Source organism: Scardinius erythrophthalmus (assembly GCF_964197995.2).
Source record: "Scardinius erythrophthalmus genome assembly, chromosome: 10".
Taxonomy (NCBI): Eukaryota; Metazoa; Chordata; class Actinopteri; order Cypriniformes; family Leuciscidae; genus Scardinius; species Scardinius erythrophthalmus.
In genome coordinates, this window is record NC_138230.1 from 4531195 (window position 1) to 4552384 (window position 21190).

At 37.0% G+C, this 21190-nt stretch overlaps 2 protein-coding genes across 2 annotated transcripts in view; both read left to right on the forward strand.

The window, feature by feature from the left end:
- Positions 1 to 21190, forward strand: part of LOC308697126 (uncharacterized protein) — an 874503-nt gene that overhangs the window by 417988 nt on the left and 435325 nt on the right. Inside the window, exons 12-13 of the mRNA XM_081376239.1 lie at positions 12605 to 12778; positions 16653 to 16826. Of these exons, the coding sequence (XP_081232365.1) occupies positions 12605 to 12778; positions 16653 to 16826 (348 nt within the window). The remainder of the gene's footprint in view (positions 1 to 12604; positions 12779 to 16652; positions 16827 to 21190) is intronic.
- Positions 1217 to 9729, forward strand: LOC308697135 (protein NLRC3-like). The gene is made up of 8 exons (XM_081376254.1): positions 1217 to 1440; positions 2002 to 2111; positions 2440 to 2556; positions 3024 to 3140; positions 4616 to 4732; positions 5657 to 5716; positions 5801 to 7612; positions 9421 to 9729. Exons 2-8 carry the CDS (start codon positions 2062 to 2064, stop codon positions 9596 to 9598), a joined length of 2451 nt encoding a protein of 816 aa, XP_081232380.1. The 5' UTR covers positions 1217 to 1440; positions 2002 to 2061; the 3' UTR covers positions 9599 to 9729.

Genomic DNA, 21190 nt, shown 5'->3' on the forward strand with positions numbered 1-21190 from the left:
CTGAGCCAACTGAAACTCCAATAGGTAAAAATTCAGGAAAAGAAGATAGAAATAATAAAGTTAGATCCCTTTTCCTTGAAAATATCATTTCTGTTTCTCCTGCAATCTCTTACTGGGGTAATTTATTTAAAAATTTAAAGTGGAAAAAGATTTGGTCCTTACAACAGACATATTTTCTAACTAATAAAGTAAAAGAAGTGTCCTTTAAAATAATAAATAAATTCTACCCTGTTAAATATTGTATGATTAAATATAAAAGTAATATTGACACAAGATGTTCATTTTGCCAAGTTCACACAGAAACTGTTTATCATTTATTTTGGTCATGTTTCTATACTGAACAACTATGGAAAAATCTTGAAATATTTATTAAAGATAATATCCAGCAAGATATATCAGTAACCTTTAAAGACATTATTTTTGGATACTTTGAGTCTGACCCCAATAAAATAAAAGCTTGTTTTGTTATTCATTTATTTTATTTTATTGGCAAATTTTACATTCATAAATGTAAATTCACCAAAAACAAACCAATTTTTTTTTGAAAGAATTTAAAATGTACCTTAACATTATTTCATCCTCAGTAAATAAGAAAGCAATTAAAACTATTTCAAATTGTAATGACTTTAATTTGTGTACACTAAATGATATATAAGATGTCTTACCCTCATGATTCCTTTTTTCTTCTTCATTTTTCTTTATTTTTATTTGTCTTGGTTATGCACTGCTATTATGTATGTTCAGATGACATTGTACATATTATTATATTTTGTATTGACATTTTTGTAATTCTGATACAAATTTGTATACCATGTTTGTCATCTCTGTATTGTTTGCAAGTATAATAAAATAAAAAAATAAAAAAATAAAAAAAGAAGCGCTCGGAGGTGGCGTCTACTGGGTCCTAATGTCCTACCCTCTACAGTAGGATAAATGTAACTTTTCCATATTAGCTTAATGTTACCTGTTGCTCCTGTAGTTTGAAGACTCGCGGCGAACTGCTGTAGATCCGCTGCAAAGGAAACTCCGCCTATGACGTCACCTCCGCCAATTTTATTTTTAAATAGCATATTTTTTTGTATTATTATTGTTAGTAGCAATGGTGTATAAGTGTATTGATATTTATTATAATATTTATAATAATAATAATTTACATTTATCAGAGAGGGGCACAATACATTTACACAATAAGGGGCAAAAGGGGCTGAGTGAAAGTGAAAGTACATTGCAGTGTGTTTTATTTACAAGCGCCATTTTACACCCGGCTTTAAGAATCTTTAAATAAGAACAACGGATCATCCAAGTATCAAGTGATGTTTGTATAAGTTTGATTTAACGTGCTGTTGATGGAAAACTCGAGCCTCGAGGTGTTTAATATCTTTATATTCAGAGCAAGTGTTCCGGTGTGGCGCATGAAAATGAACTTACTTCCTCACTAACGTAAGTAACCATGAAATATTAAAGTAGCCTACATTACACATGAAATTCTTAATATGCAGTTTTTTTAACTTATCAATTATTGGACATAGACATATAGCCTAGACTCTATATGTTAGAATACACTTTTACACGTTTTATGTAGGTCTAATTTTCGTTTTCATTACTAAAAACCAAGCTTTTCTCTTTAACATCTGTAGTGTTTGTTTTAACTTTTTTTGTGCTGTGTTTCTTAAACTTTGATATAGTTTTCTGTGTAAATGAATGTCAATTACAAAGAGTGCTGTTGTTACAATCTCCCTTAATGTAATGACATTTTTATTGAACATTTAATACCAAAAAATACATTTATTGGTTTACATAAAAATCAATAGGAAACATTTTATTTTAAAATACTTGGACCTGTGTATACTGTATTAGTTTCACAGATGTATTAAATATGGGCTTACAATAAACTGTCCCATTTGTACAATATTTCAGGCTTCAGTGGAAGAACATTAAACTCTAGTGTTACAAACTTCCCAGTCTGTTCAGCCGAGATATTTCTGTTTTAAACACACACAGATGAAATACTGGAGCAAACGCTACAGATCTGACTGAAGCTCCATGAAGACTGAATGAATAATGGACGACACACACACATTCAGACATGGAGATTCTTCTCCAGGATTCAGGTACTTCAATCTTCATATGATCTTAATGTTATAGAAGACTCATTTTCTGCACATAACAGGGTGTTGTGTGTGTTTGCCAGGGTTGGTATAGTGATCTGTTGTCTCTATCATATTCTGGTGCCGGGATATACAGTAGTTGGAGCCACTCAGGGTCTTTAAACACTGTCCAGAGACACACAGATACAGTAGACAGCTAGATGATATATGACATTATCCTTGGACTGTCTCATCACTCTTCAACACACTGTCTTAATAGACAACCTTCTCATGTGGGATTTATTTTCATGTCAAATCAGCAAAGTTGATTCTTGTCTCTGTTCTGTTAAAGTCAGTTTAAGGGTGACAGATCAGTCTCTCCGGAGTCCAGCTGTGTGTCCATGAAGAGTGACGCGCCTATGATAGTGCCAATGAGATTTGAGGGAAAACACACATCAACTGATCTGAGGTACAACATTTTTGTTTAGACAGACAGAGAGATCACAGACACACACAAATAATGCATGTATGGCATAATTTGGCAAATATCCACTTATTATCAAAATACAGAAATAGGTGATGATATTGTGTAAGCATCTATAACTCAGTGACTCACACTATTATAAAGCTCTGCAATAGCAGGAGTCGAGCACAGGATCAGGTCTCCTCTCACAGCTGATCCAGAGCTTCAGTCCTGATGTTTCACTAACATCTACTGACACACAAAACACTGATAATCTGGACCAGAACAATACTGACAAACTCAACCAAACTAAACACAACTACATCACTTATTGGGAAACACAAACACAACAACAGATCAAAAAGCAATGTTAAAAGATGGATGGATTGATTCTCTATATGAGGTTTCTCTACATGTCCTGTAATATAATTACAAATTCTTGTCTCTGTTCTTTTGTTTCTATTCTATTGAAGTCTAAACCACAGGGAGAAATCAATCTCACCGGAGTCCAGCTGTGTGTCCATGAAGAGTGACGCGTCTATGATAGAGCCAATGAGATTTGAGGGAAAACACACATCAACTGATCTGAGGTACAACATTTCATAGATAGATAGATCTTCTCGAGTTACATGCAGACTTTGGAAAGACTATTTTTTGGCTCTCAGACAGGTTTTGACATTAATGATTTTAGGTAACTTGAGCGGCAGATTCCCATCATAATCAAAATTAATCCACTGTGTCTTCAGTGGCTCAGTTGCCGGGAGTAAATGAAGAGTCCGATGCTCACTCTTACATCCAACAACATCACACCTGGCTTTCTTAGTAGGGAACTGGGACATTTCTCTCATCACTACAGCTGCTCCAGCACGTAGAAAATAGTGGACTGTGTTCAGCTCACTGAGGGCGGGGTCTATCAGCATTAGTGGGCGGGGCCTTGGCATTTCATGATGTCACAAAAAGTAGCATCTGCAAATGGCCTTTTCTGAGACACAGATTATGATTTATGGAGATTCAAAAAAGAGGAGTGGATGGATTTTTACTATTATAGGGTGGTTGTGTACACAGGGGCAGATTTAGGTCAAATATAGGAATGGGGCCGTATACAACTGCACACATTTACCTGGATAATCCTTGAGGATTCTTTCTCTGTTATGATGCTTGCTTATGCACAGCTGTGTCCAATCTTTATACATTTTCATGTACATTATTATGGCTTTTATTCTTGTTTTATACCCTGAAATAGCAACAGTAGGCTATGACACATGGAACTGTCCGAGCGGTGTGGTGTGGCTTAGACATGTCATATCATAGTTTTCACCCCAGTGCAGTCACGGTACTCTCATTTCAACAGGTTATAACAGTATTATTATGCATCTTGTATATAAAAAGCATTTTTTAGGGGGCCCTTGACTTTTGGGGGCTCAAAGCAGTCCTTACCTTTGCCTAATGGTAAGTCCTCCTCTGTGTGTACACACACTGCCGACACACATTTATGTTGAACACCATGTAAAGGTGAGTTTTGCATTATAGCATTATTATATTATATCTTTAACTCTTTACCCTCCACTGATGGAATTTTCCGTCTTTCCGTGTTTTCACTGTTATACGGTAGGGGGCGCTATTACACATCTCCTGAAAGAGTATTAAATCTCCTGATCAAAGCACAGGCGACGAAAACGAGCGATCTCATATGTAATCATATGCTTATGTAAAATAACACGATCATCAACATTAAACAGCATATGAATCAAAACTGTCTAATGTTACTTAGGTGTTGATAAAAAAGTGTGAAGCTAGAATAAGACTTTTTTTTGTTTGTTTAAAGGGAGAGGGTCTGTTCTTTCTTCTTATTGCATATTCAGATATTCATACAAAAAATATTCTGGGGACCATGAAAATGTGAAAATGGTCAAAAACGCTGGCGGTGGCTGGTAACTTTAAACAGAAAAGGCTGGCAGGGAAAGAGTTGAAAGACAACGTTCTCATGTGGAATTTATGTAAAATCAACCATATTGGTTCTGGTAGAGAATAACTCTATTATTTCTATTCTGTTGTTGTATTAAAGTCAATGTGAGGGTGACAGATCAGTCTCTCCGGAGCCCAGCTGTGTGTCCATGAAGAGTGACGCGTCTATGATAGAGCCAATGAGATTTGAGGGAAAACACACATCGACTGATCTGAGGTACAACATTTCATTGATAGATAGATCTTCCCGAGTTACATGCATGCAGACTTTGGAAAGACTAATTTTTGGCTCTCAGACAGGTTTGTTCTATCCATTTATTTTAATAGAGGAAAACAAGATACATTTATTGAACTGAACCACATAGGCCCTGAAAAATATCAAAAAAGATATCAAAAGAAAATTTTGCTAAGAACTGAAATCTAAAAGGATATCTTTAAAACTTCTTGAGTTACAGACATGCAAACTTTGGAAAAATACACATGACAGTTTCTGCTTCAGAGTCCCAATTTTTAAACTGTCACCGTTTGGCATATAATGCAACAAACATAAGCGTAATTTGTGAGTTGGACGTGTGGGACATGTGCCCACCACTCTTTTCCCGGGTCGATATTGTCCCCACCACTTTTTGAAACATCTCGCAGCACGGATGTACCTAATACACACGAAACATCTCCAGTTGACTAGCAAGAGTGTTAATTTAATTAGTTTGTGGTAATTTCATTCTGGTGCTGGAATGTGGTGTTTTTGAACTCATGCTGAGTGTGTGTTGCTGCTGTTATCAGTGTCAGAACGATCTCTTGTTTCTTCACACAGACAACAGACGAACACTTCAATTAAATGATTAAAACATTAAATACAGACAGGGCCATTTCTGACCATTTTACTAATTCCCCCTTACAACTTAAACACTCAACTTACATGTTTCTGATCATCGTCTATCTTATTAAAACATTTTTTTATACTAATATTCAGAATATACTTGTGCTAAAATACAGTGATATGTTAAAGTGTTAACAGGAGCATTGAGGAGTTCATTGGCACCCTCTATCTGGATCTATATGAATACTATATGAATTCTTGTCTCTGTTTTCTTGACTCTGTTGTGTTGTCTCTGTTCTGTCCGTGTTTGTCCACAACTAGTGAACAGTCTATGGACACTCGAGGAACATTTAGGGGAAGACACATGTCATCTAATCTGAGGTACAACATTTCTGTCATAAAGATATTTTACTATCACTTTTACTTCTTTCATTTATGTTGTAATCTAACCATTTATTCTTTCAGTCGTGATTCTCAACTGGCTCAAAGCACATTTAAATCAAATCTGCTGAAGAAGTTTCAGTGTGTGTATGAAGGAACAGCTAAGCAGGGAAACCCAACACTCCTGAATGAGATCTACACAGAGCTCTACATCACAGAGAGTGAAAGTGGAGAGATCAATAATGAGCATGAGGTGAGACAGATCGAGACACAATCCAGGAGAGCAGCAACAGAGGACACACCAATCAAATGCAGTGACATCTTTAGACCTTTACCTGGACAAGACAAACCCATCAGAACTGTGCTGACAAAGGGAGTCGCTGGCATTGGGAAAACAGTCTCTGTGCAGAAGTTCATTGTGGACTGGGCTGAAGGGAAAGAGAATCAGGACATCCAGCTCATATTTCCACTTCCTTTCAGAGAGATCAACTTGATGAAGGACAAAACACTCAGTCTTTCAGATCTTCTTCATTTCTTTTTCCCTGAAACAGAAATTGAAATATTGAAAAAGATTCTGAAAATATCCAGTGATGAATATAAAGTGTTGTTCATCTTTGATGGTCTGGATGAGTGTCGTCTGTCTCTGAACTTTAAGAGCAAAGCGAAACTGTGTGATATATCTGAATCAGCCTCAATGGACGAGCTGCTGATGAACCTCATTGAGGGGAATCTGCTTCCCTCGTCTCTCATCTGGATCACCTCCAGACCAGCAGCAGCGGATCTCGTCCCCTCTGAGTGTGTCCATCGAGTGACAGAGGTACGAGGCTTCAATGAGCCACAGAAGGAGGAATACTTCAGGAAGAGAATCAGTGATCAGAGTCTGGCCAATACAATCATCACACACCTGAAGTCCTCGAGGAGCCTCCACATCATGTGCCACATCCCAGTGTTCTGCTGGATCTCAGCCACTGTTCTAGAGGAGATGTTGAGTAAAGCAGAGAGAGGACAGATTCCCAAGACTCTCACTCAGATGTACACACACTTCCTGATCATTCAGACCAACATCAAACATGAGAAGGACTATAAGAAGAGAGTGAAAGATGAAGACATGATTCTCAAACTGGGGAAACTGGCTTTCCAGCAGCTTGTGAAAGGCAACCTGATCTTCTATGAGGAAGACCTGAGAGAGTGTGGCATTGATGTGACAGAAGCATCAGTTTACTCAGGATTGTGCACTCAGATCTTCAGAGAGGAGTTGGGCTTGTATCAGGGGAAAGTCTTCTGCTTTGTTCATCTGAGCATCCAGGAACATCTAGCAGCTCTATATGCACACATTCACTTTACAAATGAGAACAGAAATGTGTTTCACACAACCATACAAAGGTTATTTTCTAAAATCTTAAACCAGAAGAAATATCCTTCATTATCTGAGCTGCATCAGAGAGCTGTGGATGAGGCTTTACAGAGTAAGAATGGACATCTGGACCTTTTCCTGCGTTTCCTTCTGGGTCTCTCACTGAAGTCCAATCAGACTCTCTTACGAGAACTACTGACACAGACTGGAAGATGCTCGTACAACAAAGAGGAAACCGTTCAGAACATCAAACAGAAGATCAGGGAGAATCGCTCTCCAGAGAGATCCATCAATCTGTTCCACTGTCTGAATGAACTGGGTGATGATTCTCTGATGCAGGAGATCCAAGATTATCTGAAATCTGGAAAAATAAGAGGAACCAAACTCTCCTCTTCACAGTGGTCAGCTCTGGTTTATGTGTTGCTGACATCAGAGCAGAAGATGGATGTTTTTAATCTAAGAAAGTTTATTGGAGCACAAAATACAGCAGATGAAGTTCTTCAGAAGCTGATGCCTGTGGTTAAAGAGTCCAGATCAGTTCTGTAAGTCACTCTGACAACAATCATTACACTGATAAAACATGATCATATTTATGAGTTTAAAAATACAAAAATGGTGTGCACATCCCAAACACCCAGATTGGGCGCAGGTGCAGGACAACTGCATGATATAGACAAATAAAGAAGTGTGAAGTCCGCACACTGAAAATTACTGCTCCAAAATAATTTATTCAAGCAACTTTTCGACCCTCAGGTCTTCATCAGGCACAATCATGGACTTCACACTTCTTTATTTGTCCATATTTATGAGTTTAGCATGTGCTTTCGTACCAAAACAATACTGTAAAATGAGAAATTCACATATATATATATATATCTTTGGTGTACTTATAACAGCACATGAATAATCAAATACTAATACCTGAATTAATAGTTATTTCAACATGAACTCATGATTAGCGAAGATATGAACTAATCATGAACCAATGTAGAGCTATCCTTAACTACGACTAGACCTAAACTAAATCAACCAGGCTTCATAAGAGTAAATAAGTACTCTGAATTTGAATCAAACATGATTTAATACTCTCAATGTTGTGTGTTTCTCTCCTGTGGTGAATAATGAATGAAATACAAAAAAGAAATATACCAAAAAAGTTTACCATCAAGTCACTGAAAAGGATGTTTAATCTTTATTAGATTCTTTCCAAAGCTTCTGAGGTCATTTTACTTTTGGTAGTGTTTTATGGTGTGTATTTCTAGACACCTTTAACCTTATTTTGATTATTCTCAGGTTAGGTAAAGTACGTCAAATCTGTCCTAAATCATAAGCATCTGAATTTTCATTCTCACAATCTATAGGTCAGAAGACTTCTTCATGATCTGTTCAGTTCAGTATTTTAGAAATCAAAGACCTTTGGCAGACGAGCTTCTTAGATTCAATTAAATATAGTTTTATTATTTACAGGTTAACTAGTTTACCAAAAGGCCTACTTGTAACAGGACAATTGCATATTCTCCACAACAATAGTTATAAGCATGATTGGATGATGTGAAGAGGTGACAACTGCTTTCATACACAAATCTGTTGAGGAGAAATTCATATATATCTTATCATTTATATCAGTGTTTCCTGAACTGAGAGACTGAAGAGTGTCATTGTTCTCTACAGGTTGAGGGAATGTGGTGTTACAGATGAAATTTGTGAACATAGTCCTCTATTTTAATGGTAAATAATGATTGCCATACAAAAAAAAAAAAAATCTACTGTCAAATTACTAATGGAAATGTTGATTTTTATTTTCGTTAGATTCTTTCCAATGTGTCTGACATCATTTTACAATATTATTGATAGATTAAACATGACTGGATGATGTAAAGATGTGACAGCCGTGTTCATACACAGATACAGTATGTTGATGATTTTGGGGTACTTGCATAAAAAAAAATGAATATTCGGTTACACTTCATTTTAAGGTGTCATTGTTACAGTGTAATTATATATTTAAGTACTGAGTAATATTAAGCAACTACATGTACTTACTATAGGGTAAGGGTAGGATTAGGATTTGGTTGAGGGTTAGTTACGTGTAATTATGCATAATTTACTGTTATTACTATGGTAAGTTCATGTAACATATGTAACAAGGACACTGTTAAATAAAGTGTTATCGAATATTCTTGTAATTTTTATGATATGGAAACTAATCAAGCAGTTTGTAGAAGCGGGTCTGAACCTCAGACTGGACCTGTTAATGGTGCCGTGGATTAAGTCTCTGATTGTGAAGTTCTGCTTATCTGAGCTGTAGATCCTGAACTGAGAGACTGAAGAGTGTCATTGTTCTCTACAGGTTGAGGGGTTGTGGTGTTACAGATGAAGGTTGTGCTGCTCTGACTTCAGTTTTGAGATCAAACCCCTCACACCTGAGAAAACTGGATCTGTCATATAATAAAGTAGGAGATTCTGGAGTCAAGCAGCTTTCTGATCTACTGCAGGATCCTCACTGTAAACTGGAGAAACTGTGGTAAGATTGTATAAAATGTCCCAACATAGTCCTCTATTTTAATGGTAAATAATGATTGCCATACAAAAAAAAAATCTACTGTGAAATTACTAATGGAAATGTTGATTTTATTTTCATTAGATGTTTTCCAATGTGTCTGACATCATTTTACAATATTAATGATAGATTAAACATGACTGGATGATGTAAAGATGTGACAACCGTGTTCATACACAGATATGTTGATGATTTTGGGGTATTCGTGTGACACTCACAAAATAAGTTTTGTTGAGATTATTACTTTTTGTTTCCTTTCCTTCTATTGCAATAGTATTTTATTTTATTCTGATTTATATAATTTAATATTAATGAGAGGGTACGGAAAAAGCACACAATGACATGTTTCCTAAATGGACACGGTGGCAGTAATCGCGAGTAGCGTCACACGGGGACATTTAGCGATGCGCAGAGCAAGATGAGCTCATAATCCGAGTCAATGGAGAATGAGCAACTGTGTTCCTGCGTCACTGATTTCTCTGTAATATTTAATATATTTCCAGGTCAGTTACACACCTTTTATGTGACTCCAGATGTTTATAAGCTTATATGAATCCCCAGTGAAGTGTGCTCCGTAATCTAAAAACATGTCAAGTGTGTAAACAGTTAAAATTGACAGAACGCAGTTGAGAAAATGGCGGCAGATGCCCACAGATTGTTTTTTATTTATTTATTATGGCTTCGGGGCATTTGTGGGTTATTTCAGCGTGTGTGGAAAACAGCTATATGTGTTTAAAGACCCACTCCAATGAAAATCATGTTTTTCTAGGTGTTAACATGTTCTTGTGGCATTTTTCTTATGTTAGAGGACATATCTTGAGAAAAATAAGCTCAAAGTTGTATTTCTGAGTATTTCTGCATTCAAATGGCTGTGAATCAGTAGCAGACGCTAAAATGCCGGCTAAAATAGACTGGAGTTGTGACGTAGTAACTCCACTGGGCGGGGCCACAAGCTCATACCCCCCTCCGCCCCACCCGCTCAGGTTCTGAGGAGTAGAGAAGACGATGTCGGATCAACACCTATGTGCGGTAGCGGGTTGCAATGCTAACTGTACGTTCACACCGCCGCCGACTTGAGCGGCAAAGAAGCTCTGGCCGCCCTGTCAAGGACGCTTGTCAAAAAGTACGAGGAAGCTTGTTGACGCTTTGGCCGCTCTGACGTAGCAGCATTCTATGTTCGATCATGGGAGAAGAGAAGTGTCACACCATGAAAAGTAAACAGAATAAACAAGCAATACATTGACACTAAAAAACCTTTTATATTGACAGCATTTGTATAACCGTTTTGGTCACATTATTATTTATTATTATTAATAGTGAGTGCGCGCGCGCGGCCGGGTCTCTCTCTCTCTCTGCTCGTTCTTATATGCCCTGTCAAGCTGGCAGGACTTAAAAACACATGCAAATGATAAACTTTCACTCTGTGTTGGTTAAACTGCAATTAATCCGATAATGATAGGAAACCCAGCAACGCCGATGATCAGCTTCTCCTCTGTTTTCTCGGAACTAATGTTTTGGTAGGAACGAAAGTTTACATCGTATGTTTTCTCCGGAATCAGCCAGCGCGAAGGACGTCTATATATTCCGATTGGTTGCTGGCGTTTGCCGCAGAACTCAAGTCGGCGGCGGTGTGAACGTACAGTAAGAGGAGAGATATTGGGAGGGGGAGGGTCGTCTCCGTGCCAACGGCTCCGCCCACAACGCAGAGGCGAATTGCTAATGAGCTACTGCCGCTCTGCTGAAGCGAAGTCCCAGAAAACGGCACAGGTTTTGTGATTTTGGCTAAAAACGGCATAATCATCATTTAAAGACCACTGAGAATGTTTAAAAATAGCTCAAAATATGATCGGAGTGGGACTTTAAAGGGTAAAAAGTTAATGTGAATGTACAGCATAAGACCAGTTACGGCTGCGACCATGTTTAAGGGCGCACGTGTGTTAATATTACAATAATACAGAGTAAGTTCATAGAACTGAGTGCCTAAGTTATGAGGCAGAGATGTTTACTTTTGAAGTGTGAGTTCTTATAGTGTAAATGTGACAAAACTGCAAATGAGAATGATCCTGTTGTATAAAGTGAACACTTATAAAATGTACATTTATTACAAAAATACTCTTTTGGATTAGAGAACAAAGATGACAGATGTTAAAGAGAAAAGTGCAGATATGATTGATGATAGACCAAAAATGTGATTTAAATGGAAAATGTTTGTTTTTGGTTTCATACAAATTTTGATAAGCTAATGTTTGTAAAATATGTGAGTATACATTTATGTGAAAACAGACCTTTCAAGAATATATTGCTTCATGTTATCCAAATGTGGATATAACCTGTGCTTAAATGCAAAGCAGAAAAAAATAACAGAAAACAACTCATGATTGCAGATACAAAGTTAAATTGAAGTTGAAAATAAATATAATCCGAGTCCATGGAGAATGAGCAACTGTGTTCCTGCGTCACTGATTTATCTGTAATATTTAATATATTTAATATATTTCCAGAGCACTCCTAGGAGAGGATTATATATATATCTGCCAGCGGAGACCTAGCCGGGACCCACCACATTTGCATAAAAAAATAATATTCGGTTACACTTTATTTTATGGTGTCATTGTTACAGTGTAATTATATATTTAAGTACTGAGTAATATTAAGCAACTGCATGTACTTACTATAGGGTTAGGGTAGGATTAGGATTTGGTTGAGGGTTAGTTAAGTGTAATTATGCATAATTTACTGTTATTAGTTCATGTATCATATGTAACAAGGACACTGTTAAATAAAGTGTTATAGAATATTCTTGCAATTTTTATGATATGGAAACTAACTAATCAAGCAGTTTGTAGAAGCGGGTCTGAACCTTAGACTGGACCTGTTAATGGTGCCGTGGATTGAGTCTCTGATTGTGAAGTTCTGCTTATCTGAGCTGTAGATCCTGAACTGAGAGACTGAAGAGTGTCATTGTTCTCTACAGGTTGAGGGGTTGTGGTGTTACAGATGAAGGTTGTGCTGCTCTGACTTCAGCTCTGAGATCAAACCCCTCACACCTGAGAGAACTGAGTCTGTCATATAATAAAGTAGGAGATTCTGGAGTCAAGCAGCTTTCTGATCTACTGCAAGATCCTCACTGTAAACTGGAAATACTGTGGTAAGATTTTATAAAAGTCTCATGTTGTCTGTTTCTCTCCTGTGGTGAATAATGAATGATATACAAAAATAATATATAATATATACAAAAAAAGTTTACCATCAAGTCACTGAAAATGATGAATAATCTTTATTAGATTCTTTCCAAAGCTTCTGAGGTCATTTTACTTTTGATAGTTTTTGATAGTGTTTTATGGTGTGTATTTCTAGACACCTTTAAACTTTTGATTATTCTCAGGTTAGGTAAAGTACGTCAAATCTGTCCTAAATCATAAGCATCTGAATTTTCATTCTCACAATCTATAGGTCAGAAGACTTCTTCATGATCTGTTCAGTTCAGTATTTTAGAAATCAAAGACCTTTGGCAGACGAGCTTCTTAGATTCAATTAAATATAGTTTTATTATTTACAGGTTAACTAGTTTACAAAAAGGCATACTTGTAACAGGACAACTGCATATTTTCCACAACAATAGTTATAAGCATGATTGGATGATGTGAAGAGGTGACAACTGCTTTCATATACAAATCTGTTGAGGAGAAAGGAGAAATTCATATATATCTTATCATTTATATCAGTGTTTCCTGAACTGAGAGACTGAAGAGTGTCATTGTTCTCTACAGGTTGTGGGATTGTGGTGTTACAGATGAAATTTGTGAACATATTCCTCTATTTTAATGGTAAATAATGATTGCCATACAAAAAAAAAAAAAAATCTACTGTGAAATTACTAATGGAAATGTTGATTTTTATTTTCGTTAGATTCTTTCCAATGTGTCTGACATCATTTTACAATATTATTGATAGATTAAACATGACTGGATGATGTAAAGATGTGACAACCGTGTTCATACACAGATATGTTGATGATTTTGGGGTATTCGTGTGACACTCACAAAATAAGTTTTGTTGAGATTATTACTTTTTGTTTCCTTTCCTTCTATTGCAATAGTATTTTATTTTATTCTGATTTATATAATTTAATATTAATGAGAGGGTACGGAAAAAGCACACAATGACATGTTTCCTAAATGGACACGGTGGCAGTAATCGCGAGTAGCGTCACACGGGGACATTTAGCGATGCGCAGAGCAAGATGAGCTCATAATCCGAGTCAATGGAGAATGAGCAACTGTGTTCCTGCGTCACTGATTTCTCTGTAATATTTAATATATTTCCAGGTCAGTTACACACCTTTTATGTGACTCCAGATGTTTATAAGCTTATTTGAATCCCCAGTGAAGTGTGCTCCGTAATCTAAAAACATGTCAAGTGTGTAAACAGTTAAAATTGACAGAACGCAGTTGAGAAAATGGCGGCAGATGCCCACAGATTGTTTTTTATTTATTTATTATGGCTTCGGGGCATTTGTGGGTTATTTCAGCGTGTGTGGAAAACAGCTATATGTGTTTAAAGACCCACTCCAATGAAAATCATGTTTTTCTAGGTGTTAACATGTTCTTGTGGCATTTTTCTTATGTTAGAGGACATATCTTGAGAAAAATAAGCTCAAAGTTGTATTTCTGAGTATTTCTGCATTCAAATGGCTGTGAATCAGTAGCAGACGCTAAAATGCCGGCTAAAATAGACTGGAGTTGTGACGTAGTAACTCCACTGGGCGGGGCCACAAGCTCATACCCCCCTCCGCCCCACCCGCTCAGGTTCTGAGGAGTAGAGAAGACGATGTCGGATCAACACCTATGTGCGGTAGCGGGTTGCAATGCTAACTGTACGTTCACACCGCCGCCGACTTGAGCGGCAAAGAAGCTCTGGCCGCCCTGTCAAGGACGCTTGTCAAAAAGTACGGGGAAGCTTGTTGACGCTTTGGCCGCTCTGACGTAGCAGCATTCTGTGTTCGATCATGGGAGAAGAGAAGTGTCACACCATGAAAAGTAAACAGAATAAACAAGCAATACATTGACACTAGAAACCTTTTATATTGACAGCATTTGTATAACCGTTTTGGTCACATTATTATTTATTATTATTAATAGTGAGTGCGCGCGCGCGGCCGGGTCTCTCTCAGTCTCTCTCCTCGTTCTTATATGCCCTGTCAAGCTGGCAGGACTTAAAAACACATGCAAATGATAAACTTTCACTCTGTGTTGGTTATACTGCAACTAATCCGATAATGATAGGAAACCCAGCAACGCCGATGATCAGCTTCTCCTCTGTTTTCTCGGAACTAATGTTTTGGTAGGAACGAAAGTTTACATCGTATGTTTTCTCCGGAATCAGCCAGCGCGAAGGACGTCTATATATTCCGATTGGTTGCTGGCGTTTGCCGCAGAACTCAAGTCGGCGGCGGTGTGAACGTACAGTAAGAGGAGAGATATTGGGAGGGGGAGGGTCGTCTCCGTGCCAACGGCTCCGCCCACAACGCAGAGGCGAATTGCTAATGAGCTACTGCCGCTCTGCTGAAGCGAAGTCCCAGAAAACGGCACAGGTTTTGTGATTTTGGCTAAAAACGGCATAATCATCATTTAAAGACCACTGATAATGTTTAAAAATAGCTCAAAATATGATCGGAGTGGGACTTTAAAGGGTAAAAAGTTAATGTGAATGTACAGCATAAGACCAGTTACGGCTGCGACCATGTTTAAGGGCGCACGTGTGTTAATATTACAATAATACAGAGTAAGTTCATAGAACTGAGTGCCTAAGTTATGAGGCAGAGATGTTTACTTTTGAAGTGTGAGTTCTTATAGTGTAAATGTGACAAAACTGCAAATGAGAATGATCCTGTTGTATAAAGTGAACACTTATAAAATGTACATTTATTACAAAAATACTCTTTTGGATTAGAGAACAAAGATGACAGATGTTAAAGAGAAAAGTGCAGATATGATTGATGATAGACCAAAAATGTGATTTAAATGGAAAATGTTTGTTTTTGGTTTCATACAAATTTTGATAAGCTAATGTTTGTAAAATATGTGAGTATACATTTATGTGAAAACAGACCTTTCAAGAATATATTGCTTCATGTTATCCAAATATGGATATAACCTGTGCTTAAATGCAAAGCAGACAAAAATAACAGAAAACAACTCATGATTGCAGATACAAAGTTAAATTGAAGTTGAAAATAAATATAATCCGAGTCAATGGAGAATGAGCAACTGTGTTCCTGCGTCACTGATTTCTCTGTAATATTTAATATATTTCCAGAGCACTCCTAGGAGAGGATTATATATATATCTGCCAGCGGAGACCTAGCCGGGACCCGCTACATTTGCATAAAAAAATAATATTCGGTTACACTTTATTTTATGGTGTCATTGTTACAGTGTAATTATATATTTAAGTACTGAGTAATATTAAGCAACTGCATGTACTTACTATACACTGTAAAAAATTTCTAACCCTCCCAAATCAAAAATTTCAAGTGACCGATAACATCTAAATTTTTCAATTGGCCCAAGTGAAATTCTGTAAATTTCAATTGGCCCAAGTGAAAATCTGTAAATTTAATTTTATAATTTACAGAATTTCACTTGGGCCAATTGAAAAATTTAGATGTTATCGGTCACTTGAAATTTTTGATTTGGGAGGGTTAGAATTTTTTTACAGTGTAGGGTTAGGGTAGGATTAGGATTTGGTTGAGGGTTAGTTAAGTGTAATTATGCATAATTTACTGTTATTAGTTCATGTAACATATGTAACAAGGACACTGTTAAATAAAGTGTTATAGAATATTCTTGCAATTTTTATGATATGGAAACTAACTAATCAAGCAGTTTGTAGAAGCGGGTCTGAACCTTAGACTGGACCTGTTAATGGTGCCGTGGATTGAGTCTCTGATTGTGAAGTTCTGCTTATCTGAGCTGTAGATCCTGAACTGAGAGACTGAAGAGTGTCATTGTTCTCTACAGGTTGTGGGATTGTGGTGTTACAGATGAAGGTTGTGCTGCTCTGACTTCAGCTCTGAGATCAAACCCCTCACACCTGAGAAAACTGAGTCTGTCAGGGAATAAATTAGGAGATTCTGGAGTCAAGCAGCTTTCTGATCTACTGCAAGATCCTCACTGTAAACTGGAGATACTGTGGTAAGATTGTATAAAAGTCTCATGTTGTCTGTTTCTCTCCTGTGGTGAATAATGAATGATATACAAAAATAATATATAATATATACAAAAAAAGTTTACCATCAAGTCACTGAAAAGGATGAATAATCTTTATTAGATTCTTTCCAAAGCTTCTGAGGTCATTTTACTTTTGATAGTTTTTGATAGTGTTTCATGGTGTGTATTTCTCGACACCTTTAAACTTTTGATTATTCTCAGGTTAGGTAAAGTACGTCAAATCTGTCCTAAATCATAAGCATCTGAATTTTCATTCTCACAATCTATAGGTCAGAAGACTTCTTCATGATCTGTTCAGTTCAGTTTTTTAGAAATCAAAGACTTTTAGCAGACAAGCTTCTTAGTTTCAATTAAATATAGTTTTATTATTTACAGGTTAACTAGTTTACAAAAAGGCCTACTTGTAACAGGACAATTGCATATTTTCCACAACAATAGTTATAAGCATGATTGGATGATGTGAAGAGCTGACAACTGCTTTCATATACAAATCTGTTGAGGAGAAAGGAGAAATTCATATATATCTTATCATTTATATCAGTGTTTCCTGAACTGAGAGACTGAAGAGTGTCATTGTTCTCTACAGGTTGTGGGATTGTGGTGTTACAGATGAAGGTTGTGCTGCTCTGACTTCAGCTCTGAGATCAAACCCCTCACACCTGAGAGAACTGAGTCTGACTTAGAAGCAAAATCAAAATCTGAATGTTTAAAAACAGCTTTAACAATGGTGTATCTCAGTTTTATATTATAATCTCTCACTTAATCATCTAAGTAGTTTCTTTTAGTTGTTCTAAAGTTGATAATGCAATAATGTCACACACATTTGACTGTCTGTGTTTTACTGACAGGGTCTAGATGTTAGTCTGACCTTCTCTGGATCAGCTGATGGAGAATAAAGAGCCTCTACAGACACAATCACATTCAACAGAATCAACACACACAAACCCACAGTGATCATCACACACACATGTGTGTGTAACTTTACAGAATGATCCAATCCTTCATCCAAAGTCAAACAAGGAAACCTTCAACCAGATGAACTGGATAAATATTCTGAATGTTCAGATCCAATCTGACCTCTGACCTGTAATGCCTGAATCATAATCACACACTGTTTGTTCGTTGGTCAGAGGAGAACTGAGTGACTGAGTCTGGTTTCTGCCAAGGTTTTCTTCTCCATTCTGTCACTGATGGAGTTTGAGTTCCTGCCACTGTCGCCTCTGGCTTGCTTAGTTGGAGACACTTAATATTCAACAATATTATTGATCTGCATTGACACCATTATATGAGAACTGAACTGAGCTGGACGATGACATCACGGTTTTCTCCAGAGTGGCTGTATAGATAAATGAACTTAATAACCTTTTTACAACAGAAATGAATCAACACTGAACTTACTTAAGCTGGACTATGACACTATTTTCTTCTAGATCTGCTGTACAGCAGAAACAAACTTTGTTGCATTATTGTCCTGTTATCACTGTAAAGCTGCTTTGAAAACATCTGTATTGTAAAAAGCGCTGTATAAATAAAGGTGACTTGACTTTTGTTTCTACAGAAGTGACATTTATACTGCAAACGCTCTACTACAAACATCTTTATATATAATATTTATTTAATGACTTAATTTGAGTAATTCAGCCCACCAAACATATTCAAATGTCTTTGATTATAGTAATATTCACAATTAAATCATCTATTGCCTTTTAACCAATGATGCATCGCCACTTTTAAATGTTACATGAAAATCTATTTTTTTTTATTTGAATTCATGACCTATGGACACCTTTCAGTAATAAAATGGTTAATCATGTTTTCATTTTCAGTTGCAGAATATACATTCTCATATGCTGTCTTTAATCTATTGCCAACTCCAAATCTTCTATATGAATGATTAACTGTATTCTATTATAAGTCGATTCAGCCGTCAGAGATGAAACTCAGAGTCCAGCTGTGTGTCCATGAAGAGTGACCGTTCTGGACAAACCAGTGAAATCAACTGATCTGAGGTACAGCATTAATGTCTGGATGGAGAGAACTAACTAGATCTTTCTATGTGAGGTTTATCTGTCAAATTAACTATATTAATGCTTGTCTCAATTCTATTATCTCTGTTCTATTCTATTACATTACTTATAACTAATTTGTGGTAATCTATTATTGTAATATTTTGTTCATGACTCTCTATTTACTCTATCCCCGCCATTGATGGAAATTTCCAGCTTTCCATTGTAACGCTTCAAATTAAAGACAAAATGAAACACAAAAAATAAGGGGGAACCACATCCAAGTATATTTGCCAAACAAGAGTTCAAAACAAATGCATACCAATACTTTTTTTTTTATGAAAAACACAACCACACCAGAAATCATCAATAGGCCTACGCCAGGAGGAGGAGGGCGCCCACTTGATAACCCAAAGGGTGCCCTCACTCATTTGACCATCCCACGGAGTTCCATCGGTGCCCCAAGTGCTTATTGAGGGATATCAACATCTAGTCCTATACAACAGACCAAGGAAAAGGTCCACAATAGAACGAGGAAAAGAGAAGAGAACTAGACTGTGCCAAATCAAAGAAAGAAACAAAAAACAATCTTACTATATACAAACAAAACAAATTTCTAATCTAACTAAAATCAACATTCACCAAAAACCCAAAATTAAAACAAAAGAAAAGATCTTCAGCGTCGAAGACGCCCTAAATAAACTCTTACTACAAACCAGAAAATACAAAGAGTCTCACGTGTCGCTAAACTAGTGTTTATACACAATTGACCAATCAGTGTGGCACATGTATATCACGTGATGTAACGAACTGCTCCGAGACACGAAGGTTGAGGATCCAAATGCAGTGTTTTAATGAAAGGATAATCCATAGTGATGTGACGTTCGGCACCGAGGCTTCGAAGCTTGTATCAAAAAACAAAACATCACACGTTGAAGCAGTGTATGGGAGCTTGATTCGTTTTGCCATAACCATGTGATCTGTGACGTCCGAAGCTTCGTTTCCACACACAGTCACGTGACTCGTGTCACGTGTCAAAAATAGCGCGTTCCCTGAGCAGGTTTCGAGTGTCGTGCCCTTCGGTAGTAGTAAATAAAAAAAGAAATAGACTTAGCCTTCACACTGTTGAACAAATCCTGTTCCTCAAAAAACTTTAATTTATTAAATTACCCACAAAATAAGATGTTTGCTCCCCAGTTCACAAGCAACCGTTTTACAAGACCTATATTCTCTGCATCAGAACAACATATAAAGATGAAATTACTAATTACTACTTCATTTAAACTTGTGTGTGTGTGTGTAAGTGAGTGTGTCTGAATGTGTGTGTGGATCAAGAAAGACAAAATCAAGTAATTATGCTTCAAAAATTATTTTATTTAGTTAATGCCCATTTGGATCGCACTTAGTCTGGAACCTCAGCCTTAAGTCAGTCAAACTGGAGTAAAAGCTCCAGAATTACTCACTCTTGGGATCACTGGAACACACAAGCCTTTCCACCACGTCAAGGTGGCGATCCTTGGATAGGACATTCACTCTCCAGCCATTCCTTATCTAACAAACAAACAAACAAACACACACACAAACAGTCTATATGTAACACATTCACACACACATGCATACAAGTAGACAATGTGAACAGTTTTGTGATTCATGGATCATGAAGAACCTTTATCTTCATCTTTGAGCTTCAGACACGAGTTATTCCTCAGATCATGTGTTGTTGAGGAGAGGTTTGCTGCTATAATAATATTAATATTCTTTAGTCTTAATGACCTTCTCTCTGTGTTTGATAAAGTGATCACATGTGTAAAATATCTTCAGATTATCTGACAGAGATATATAACTCTGTCCCAGAGCCGCCAGAAGAAGTGGAGATCACAGGCGAGAGTCGATGTTATTCTTCATTGTGTTTTATTTTCTCACGACTCTAGTTCTAGTTCAGCAATATCAGTTATCAAAGCAAAAGCCAAAAAGTTCATCGGTCTGTACAATCATGAGTCAATTTTGGGTCGGCAAAGAACCTTTCAGTAACAGATCTTATGCTGGGTACACACCAAAAGATAATCGGGCTGATTTCGGGCCGATTTCCCCCCTTCCGACAATCCTAGCTATGTCCCGATTATCTTGATGGTTCAACAGATTATCTTATCAGATTTTCCCTTGGTGTGAGGTGTGTTAAGAGTGTCCGAACCTGATCGGAAGAACGTCGGAGCCGCCCCGATCGCGAATCGTAAATATTAAACATGTTTAATATTTACGATCAGAAATCCTGATGTGTGGGGGGAACCCCGAGGACAAACGCCCGCACGTTCTGGAGATTAT

What these genes read in the sequence shown, in the direction of transcription:
- LOC308697135 (XM_081376254.1), top strand. Translation starts at nt 2,062, where the DNA reads ATGGACGACACACACACATTCAGACATGGAGATTCTTCTCCAGGATTC. An exon ending in CACACATCAACTGATCTGAG is followed by an intron (nt 3,141 to 4,615) that starts GTACAACATTTC and finishes GTTGTATTAAAG; the next exon opens with TCAATGTGAGGGTGACAGAT. An exon ending in AAAGAGTCCAGATCAGTTCT is followed by an intron (nt 7,613 to 9,420) that starts GTAAGTCACTCT and finishes TGTTCTCTACAG; the next exon opens with GTTGAGGGGTTGTGGTGTTA.